The 9,674-nt window shown below is 39.0% G+C and overlaps 1 protein-coding gene across 2 annotated transcripts in view; it reads right to left on the bottom strand.

Moving 5' to 3' along the window:
- LOC121443272 (nuclear pore complex protein Nup153-like) overlaps positions 1-9,674 on the bottom strand; it is a 47,976-nt gene that overhangs the window by 7,412 nt on the left and 30,890 nt on the right. For both annotated transcript variants that reach the window (XM_041644980.1, XM_041644981.1), the window contains 3 exons: positions 7,383-7,991; positions 2,832-3,023; positions 958-1,821 (listed from right to left, as the gene is read on the bottom strand). In XM_041644980.1, coding sequence (XP_041500914.1) covers positions 958-1,821; positions 2,832-3,023; positions 7,383-7,991 — 1,665 coding nt within the window. The remainder of the gene's footprint in view (positions 1-957; positions 1,822-2,831; positions 3,024-7,382; positions 7,992-9,674) is intronic.

Genomic DNA, 9,674 nt, shown 5'->3' with positions numbered 1-9,674 from the left:
AAAGATGTTAATGAAAGGGTCCAATTTACAATCTTTGCATGTCTGAAAATAGCTACATTTTGCTTTTATGTCTGATTGAATCTGGCTAGTTACAAAATGGTTCAAGATTATTGCATTTGTAGGTCACTGTTTGATGCTGGGAATAAAACCCAGGGCTTTGCCCAAGTCTTTGAGAGTATTCTCTTTACCACTGAATTAAGAGCTAGCTCAGTCATTTCCATTTTTAAGACCAGTGTCCTTTTAACTTAATTTTTAACCGAATGTGTGTAGGCATCAAATATCTCTGAAGCTGGAGTTACAGGCAGTTCTGAGCCACCTAAAATGGGTGCTGGGATCCAAACTTGTATCCTCTTTAAAGAGCAGTATGCATAGCTCCAGCCTCAGTGTCTTATTTTACATTCAGAAAATACTCACGTCAATGTTCTAACATTTCCCTAGACCATTTAATTTCAAAGTCCCTACAAATGCAGCTGTCTGTCATTGCACTGCTCTGGGAAACCCCATTACAGTAGTCAGGCTTTCTAGATGATGTTCTTCCTACTACTCCACCGGCCAGACAGCTTTACTTCAACAATCTTCTTTAGCTTTTTAATGGTTTTTTTTTTACCCTCCCCCTTTCTTAGTTCTCAAAATTATCTGTTTTCTTAGAGTTTGATTATATTTACTGCCTATGTTTCTCAAATGCTTTGACTCATTATCCATGAGTGATTGTTTACAAGTGATTATACTTATAAACAAAAACTTAACATAAAAATGCATCAATTTTAATTATAATGTCCAAATGATAGAAAGACATATATAAGGTGTCCCATCTTGCACTTTCTATTACAGCTGTATTTCACAAATTAGATCCCATCAGAGCCATGGGTATTTGGATTAATTAAAACAGAAAAGTCTGAGCTCTTTCCCTCAAGACTTCTAAACACAACTTGTAAAAAACAGTTTTTTAGTACTTACCAGTTGTAGTACTGGTTTGATTTCCAAACGAAAACGTGGGCTTGGCTAGCTGCTCCGACTCTTTCACAGATGGTTTTGCCACACTGAAACTAAATGTTGGCTTGGAAGAACTCTCATCTTTGGTTTGCTCCGAATTTCCAAAGGAAAATACTGGTTGACACTTTGGCTCCTCATTGTCAGCTTTCTTTCCAAATACCAAAGAAGTAGAAGTAACAGGTTCTTGCTGTTTCTCCTCTGTCCTTCCCAAAACAAACATTGAGGCAGACTCTACTTTACCAAAAGTGAACCCACCCTTGGTAACAGAAGAATCTTCTTTCTTTGCTTCTGTTGTCTTGTATGTAAAAGGGGTCACCGAGACACCCTTAGTTTCTATGGGTCCAAAATTGAAGCCACTCTTGTTATCTGAGGTCACTGTGGTGTCAGTAGCAGCAGTGGGAGGGTTACTAACACCTGCACCAAAGCTAAAGCCTGCAGATGAAGACTTTGGGAGCTCCTCTTTCTTTTCTTGCTGCCCAAGAGTAGATACCCCAAACTGAAATGGAGCTGAAGAAGCTGGGTTGCTTAAGCCAGAAGTCAGTCCAAACTTAAAATGATCATTCTTGCTGTCATTTTTAATTTCTTCAGGTTTGGAATCAGAAGACACTCCAAATTTAAAATCTCCAGTTGGTTTAGAAAACTTAAAGTTTGTATTCATGGAGTTTGTAGACCCAGAGTCTGATGAAGTGCCTAATTTGAATCCTCCCTGATCTCCAAATTTAAAATTTCCAGTGCTTGTAAAAGTTTGAGAAAGTCCAGAAGAGGATGATGGGATACCAAATTTGAAGGCTGAGGGTGCTGGATTTAAAGATGAAGATGTCCCAAAGCCTTCAAAAATAGAAAACACAAAAAGACACCAAATTAATGTGCTTATCCTGAAAACCACATCATAGGACAGCTCTGAAAAGGCCTATATGCCACTTCCATCTCTAAGACTGGAAGGTCAACAAAGGTAAGAGAACATGTGTTGGTGAGGACACTGAGAACAGCAGGTACTTCCCCATCCAGTAGCTAGAGATCGAAACTATGAATGATTACAAAAAAATCGAAATCATATATCCTCTAAAACTCAGCAATTTTAGAGCTGAGATTTGTCTTATGATAAATTGAGACACACAAAATACTATGAGGTCCAGGCAGCCTGAAGGATAAAAACCAAAAACATGGCAAAAGTAACCCTGAATAAAAACAAATGTGAAAACAAAAGGTAGGTGATATACAAACTTCCTGACAAGAAAGAAGGAAATCACAATATCTAAATGGCAGTGTTTGCTTACGACAGGTATAAAAAGCCCTTTTGGAAGGTAAAGCATTGCACTAGCCACTGCTACTACCTTTGGGGAAAGAGTTTGATACCAGCCTGGACTACAGATAGAGTTCCAGGACAGGCTCCAAGGCAGAGAAACTCTGCCTCGGGGGAGAAAAAAGCCAGGGGGAAAAAAGGTCAGGCTTTTGGGTGATGCAAATACTAGATTACTGGCCTATGCCACCATTTGTGCCAAGAGTTCTCTTGTACTCAGACATAATCAGAGGCTAAATGATTTAAAGTAAAGTCCTAAGGGTGTTAAGTTTTCAGTTATAGAAGAGTCAAGTTCATACCCCAACCTGGAAACTGAGTAACACAAAATTCCTTACCCAGATACACAGATCTTAACACTAAGATGCAACTAATTTGATTTTACTATCATCCACAAATACAACAAAAAAGAAAAACAAAAAACCCAAGGACCATGTCTCATTTTCCATAATTACTCAGAGAATGGGTTCCTTGAAAAACAAATCTGCCCCCATATATTCACTTGTAACTAGGTATTAGAGAGCTTCTTTCAACGCCTTACCTTTAAACTCTGACTTTGTGCCTGGCTTTGCACTTTCACATGCTATGCACTTGGTAGAGTCCGCTTTATTTTGCACTAGGCACACTTCACAGTCCCAGCTGCCCTCAGGTTTTTTGAACTTATCCAATCCTAGACAGCCTCCAGAAGACAGAGAGTCAGAGGCAGGGCTGCTATTTGAGGCAGATACCGAACCTAGAAGCAATGGGAAAACTGATGAAAAATTTAATTTACATTATCATACCATCTTTGGGTAGCCCTGGACATCCTGAAACTCACTCTTGTAGTACCATCCTTAATGACACCACTGACTACACATTTTTTTTTCAAATTTCCTTAACGCTTCCTATTAAACCATACACACAGCCAGAAAGGGAGCCTTATATTGTTCTAAATAGGACAGACTTCTCATATTTCATTTAACACTGCAAATGAACATCTTGCTATAACCTTAGTGAGCTTACTCTTAAATTCAAGTTTGAGCTAATCCCAGTTTATCTGTTTAAAATTTGGGACTGGGATAATGGTTTAGTGGTTCAAGTGCTTACAAACAAACGAAAAGACCACAGTTCCCCTCTGAGATCCCTGAGAATTATAGGCATGCCCCACCTATAATTCCAGCCTTGGAAGGTGAAAACAAGGGAACCTTAGAGCAAGTTAGCTAGCAAGCAGACTAATCACATTAGCCAGCTCTGTGTTTTAATGAGACCCAGCATCAAAATATAAGATAGGGAAAAAGACCAGGCCACCACAGACACGCATACCATATACATGTACACAGCCCACACAGACACGTGGAATGAGAAAAACAGGTGGGCTATATTTTCACAAATTAGGGGCTAAGACCTGGGGAGATGGCTTAGTCAGTCAAGTACATATCTTTCAAAAACAAGAAACTTGAATTTGATTCCCAGTAACAGCATTTAAAGAGAAAATGTGAAAAATTAGGGTTTTTATGACTAAAGGGCTGGGTTTGCTGGCACATGGCTTTAATTCCAACACTCCAAGAGGCAGAGGTAGGCAAAGCAGCTGAGTTCAAGATCAGTCTGGCCTCTGTAACAAGTTTCGAGCCAGCTAGGGCCACACATGTCCTTAATAATGTCCAAATTCCTTCAATTATTACAGACATGTAAAATACAAGATGTAAATTTCAGGCAAAACACAAAATGCATGGCCATCTACATTGAAATTTTTTTTTTTTTTTTTTGGTTTTTCAAGACAGGGTTTCTCTGTGGCTTTGGAGCCTGTCCTGGAACTAGCTCTGTAGACCAGGCTGGTCTCGAACTCACAGAGATCCACCTGCCTCTGCCTCCCGAGTGCTGGGATTAAAGGCGTGTGCCACCATCGCCCGGCTACATTGAAATTATTTGAAAAATAATTTTCCCACAGACCAGTCCCAAGTCTATTATTACTTTTACACATTCTCACTAGAAGCTATTTTACAGGTATTTATTAACGTAACTGAATTATAAGACATAAAGATTACTAAAATAATATGAAACAAATATGCTCCTGGTCTAAAAGGGAAAAAATATATAAACAAACATATGGTAACACAACCAGCAAGTGACAGATCTTAAGTGTGCAAAAGAGGAAGAAAACAGAAAGGAGTAAGAAAATAAAGGTAATGACTCACTCAAATGACACTGGAAAGAGGAATCAAGGTATGATGTATAAACCAGAGCCCAGATACAGCCACTTATCCTTGGGTCCATCTACACAACCTCTACCTGTTCATTCTCCCATAGTCATGGAAACAGTCTCAACAGTTTTAAATATGTTCTATTCTCTTTTGTCAGCAAAACTGCTGTCTGGTGTCCGTCACTGATCCACTACCTACCTGACAAAGTATCTCTCACCTTCAGTGATGGTTTTAAGCACTAGTGTAACCATTTCCTCATCTCTATCTGCAACCCACACTTCCCTGCTTTATAAGCTTATCTAGAAGGCCCCAGTCTTTATATTTCCCAAGTACAATCAATCTGTCTGAGCCTTCTGCTATTGTTGAGTTTTCTCATTTCTTTTCGAGAATTTCATGAGTACAATGTATTTTCATCATATCCACCTCTCCTATATTCCAAGAACTCCCATGACCTCCACCCACGTCTAAAAATGTATGTCCTCTTCTATAGTTGTTATTTGGATGTATGTAAAACACACATGTAGACTAACCACTTGGACATGAGCAACCTATCAGGGGGCTCATAACTGAAAAAACAGTCTCCCTCCCTCAACAGCCAAAAGCAAACAGGAACGGGACTTCATAAGCCCTTCTCCCACTTGTGCTGGAATGTTGGCAGATATGCATGGTCTTGTGCAGGTCTTATGCATGTCATTGAAGGTTCATGAGTGCAAGAACCCTGTCACATCTTTTGCAGTATTCTTCCCAGCCTGGTCATCTTTTCTATCTTTTCTATGAATAGTTCCCTTACTAAAACACTTAGTCTTGGTCTTATTCTAGTCACCTTCTCCAGAGATTATTCTGCCACAGTGTTTTCCTCTATATGGTTAATCCAAGTTCAATGTTTGATTTCTTCCAGGCCCTTAAATTAGCAGAGTTCAGCTTGGAGCTCTATCCCTTAATTCACTCAACTCACATCTACTCACTTGACTTCAAATATCAAACTATTTCCTATGATCTCCTCAATCTACACCCCAGCCCTAAGTAAGGAGCTGTAGGCCCTATGATGTAGCCAAAGGCCTCACAAATATATCTGAATGCCAACTTCAGCAGTGTGAAGTTAATCTATCTTTAACCATACATTGTTCTAAATCCTCCCTTATCAACTCCATCATCTCATTCCTTATCACCATTATCTGCCATTACATTACTCATAATCTTCTTAAGATGCCTTTGAAAGCCGGGCGGTGGTGGCGCACGCCTTTAATCCCAGCACTCGGGAGGCAGAGGCAGGCGGATCTCTGTGAGTTCAAGACCAGCCTGGTTTACAAGAGCTAGTTCCAGGAAAGGCTCCAAAGCCACAGAGAAACCCTGTCTCGAAAAACCAAAAAAAAAAAAAAAAAAAAAGATGCCTTTGAAGTACACTGTTCACAACCATTCCTAATTCTAATTCTAGGGGATCTGATGCCCTCATCTGACCTCCATGGTACACATACATACATTCATGCATGCAGACATACATATAACATATACAGGCAAAACACTCATAAAATAAAACGAATAAATCTATAAATAATTTTAAAAATAAAGTTTAAGCCTAGAAATATGACTCAGCACTTAAGATTGCTTGCTGCTCTTTAAAAGATTTTAGTTCCCTCTAAGTCTAGTTCCAGGGAATCCAATACCATCTTCTGGCTTCTACAGGCTAGCACACATGTGCTTATAAACAGATGCACAAACACACAATCCCCCCCCCCCCCAAAAAAAATGAGGGCTGGAGGCAGAGGCAAGTGACTTCTAGTTCCAGGCCAAATTTGGTGTGTGTGTGTGTACATGTATGTGTGGTATGTATGTTATGTTTGTATCAAGTTCCAGACTAGCAATGCTTACATAGTTAGAACCTCTGCTTACGTAGTTAGAACCTATCTAAAAACTAGTAAGAAAAAAATTAAAATTTGACCAAATCATCCCTGTGCTGAAAATGACAGGGCATTGTGCCCAGAGTAAAGCTGGTGTCGTTTTCATAGGATTCCGTTGTTCCTGCATATATTTACTTCCTGATTCAAAGTTTCATTACCCATCTGTCAACTCAGAGTTCTAGCTTCCTGCATGCCTTTTCTGAGGTGAGGAGACAGTGCCAGATGGGAAGAGTCAAATATTTAGAATGAGGATTCTGATAGCTCGTTTTTGACACCAGAAGAAATTAGAAATAGGGGCATGATTTAAGAGTTCAGGCAAGGAATCTGGCTAGTAACAGATCCCCACATTACAGAATACAGCTAATGTAATGTAATATAACAAAAGCAGGAGTCTTCACTCCTAACACAAACATGTTAATTACTATCCATATTACCACATACTCCCAAAACGAATTTAAAAATGAATCAGTAATTCTAACTTTGAAAAAAGACCTCAAACCAAATTCCATTTCTCTAACCAAGCTAAGAATTTTTCACCAATTAATTAAATTGCAATCACTGTACAATCTGGTAGACAGCACATGGCTACAGGTAGCACCAATAATATTAAGAAAACAGACACTAGCATAAGGCATGACTGCCTAGCTCTTAACCTCCTGTAAATGACCACTCCCCATCCTCATTTCTACAGACAAAAGAAGACAAGGCATGAAGGTCTGAGAAAGACTACCCCATTCTGAGAGCTTTCAGTTATCTTCATTGGTCAACCACATCAATTATCACAAAGAGGAATATTCCCAATAACAGTACACAAAAAGAGCAGGTATAGTATAGAATGAACCAGTTCACAACGTATTCTAAGTGAACAGGTAGTCTAATATTAACCACAAGGTGGTTTTTAAAAATTAGGATTAAGAAGAAATGTTCCACCTGCAACCGTTTAAAACACCAAGATTGTTACTGTTTCACAATTAAGTGAAGCGCAAAACTATTCCATACAAGTGTAAAACATACCTGGTTTCTCAGACATACAGGAGACACATTTATTGTCTTCGGCCTTATTACAAACACAGCATACTGGACATTCCCAAGATCCCACAGGCCTTTTGAATTTATCTCCAAATCCTAGTGTACCAGTGCTCACAGTGCAGCTAGAAGAGGAAGCAGTCACAGGACTTTCTGAAGACACCGCCAACGTGAGGACTCGCTTCACACCAGTGCCAGGTTTGGGTGTTTCACAGGCTACACATTTTACGGCTTCAGGCTTATTTTGTACTAAACAGGTATCACAATCCCAAGTTCCTACTGCTGGTTTAAACTTATCTGCAAAGCCTGTCCCTGATGTAGAAGCTGGTTTGTCACTTTTGCTTGGTGTCCCAATTCCAGCCTGTTTAGCAGTTTCTTTCGGTGACAGTTTAGCTGCTTGACAGGCTATACACTTATTGTCTGTGACTTTGTTCTGGAGGAGACATGTGTCACACTGCCATGATGATCCAGCTTTTAAACTTTCTCCAAACTCAATTCCACTAGAAGAAAAAGTACTTATGGCTGGTCTTGTATAAACCACTGGGCTTGTAGTGGTGGGCTGAACAGCAGGAGAATCAACCTTTGGTGATAAAAAACCTACAGTGGGGAAATAAAAGAATGTTCTTTTAAAATGAGGCAGTGGACTCTGCTAATCAAAGCATTAACTGCAATATTATGGGAGGAAAACATTTATATTATCACCAAGTTAATACCATCCAAGAACTACTAAGGTTTTTATCGGTTACTTACACAATCATATTTAATCTGGGTACATATGGCACTTAAACCTACTTAAAATTCTGTTAAGTATAATGAAGAACAGATCATCTTTACACTACACATCACTTTCTCCCTCTAAAACTTTCTAGTCTAATGTTCTCGTTTGAACTTACTGTCAGGTACCACTGCTGTCCACATTTTATTCTCCTCTCTGCAGCAATGAACTTAATACTCTTCTTAGCCTTCCTCCTCATCCATCCCTTGTAGGTATTCCCACAGCTAAGTGAAATGACCTTAATATCTGTAATCTTTGAGTGCTGCCTAGTCTTAATCCATTGCTGTGGTAATCTACCCTCAGTAACTCTAGCTAAGTCAAACAGGCATTAACTATCTGACAGAAGTTCCTCCAATGCAACAGGATTACTAAGGATATTTTGTTATACCTCACTATCTAGCTGAGGTCAACCTTGAGTGCATCACCTCCTGCCTCAATCTCTTGAGTGTTGGAATTACATTGTACACCACCAAGCCTAGACAAGGATTATCTTTAATTGCAGTAAACTTTAAAAAGGCATAGTTTGATGAAAATCCCAAAGATGTGGCAAACCCTCTGGGCAGGCCTACATATACAAAGTGATTAAGATCCAATCTACACTCACAAAGAGGAATTTTGGTCACATAAACTGAAGTCAAATGCATGAAATCTCTCTTCAATACAATTTCAGAGTAATGTTTATTAATGGTATATTTTGACAACCAAGAAAAATATTCACATGGAACTATGGGTTAGAATGGTAGGGTACCTTTCATTAAAATGATTCACTGAACTACTGACACAGTGTCCCAGAAATGTTTTTATTTAAAACCTGTAATGTACCTTTCACATTACATACACCATCAGGGATCTAGTTTTCCAGCTTTTAGTGCCACGGAAAAGAAGATTGGTAAAGGTGTTCCATTGATATCAAGGTATCATCCAGCTGGGTATAGTAGGGCACATCTTTAAGCCCAGCACTTAGGAGGCAGAAGCAGGCAAATCATTTTGAGCTTGAGCTCAACCTGGCCTGGTTAGTGTTTCTAAGCCAGCCAGGGTCACACAGTGAGACCCTGAATTCAAAAAAAAAAAAAATAAAAAACCCAGTGAATTGCTTTAGCCTAAAGGGAATACAATCCACAAACTTCTGTATACTTCCCATGATTAGCAGTTCCCTATCAGTTATGAGTTTAATTGCAATCAGTAAGGCTGGCAAAATCACAGTAGCAATTTTCTGGGAGCCACTACATGTTCTTTTTCCTTCCTTTGTCAGATTTTCCCAATTCCATCCAAATGAAGACTCAAATTTTTTTCTGTTTAAAGTTTAATTAAAGGGGACAAGATTATGAAGAAAAGTGTAGCTCTAAATATATGTGTGGTGAAAAAGTTACATAATTGGTTAATTCTAGTCCATGTACTTTGAAGTTCAGCCATACTTTGCACTATCTATAAAGGAAGGAAACTGAACCCAAACAACCTAATCCTTTGACCCTTGTTATAAAGGACAAGGTTATTTTTTAAACCTT

The sequence above is a fragment of the Microtus oregoni genome, unplaced genomic scaffold, assembly GCF_018167655.1.
Source record: "Microtus oregoni isolate MIOR12 unplaced genomic scaffold, Mior012 000103F_ref0000194, whole genome shotgun sequence".
Classification (NCBI taxonomy): domain Eukaryota; kingdom Metazoa; phylum Chordata; class Mammalia; order Rodentia; family Cricetidae; genus Microtus; species Microtus oregoni.
Note: the sequence above shows the minus strand (reverse complement) of the source record. Positions and strands in the feature narration are given on the sequence as shown.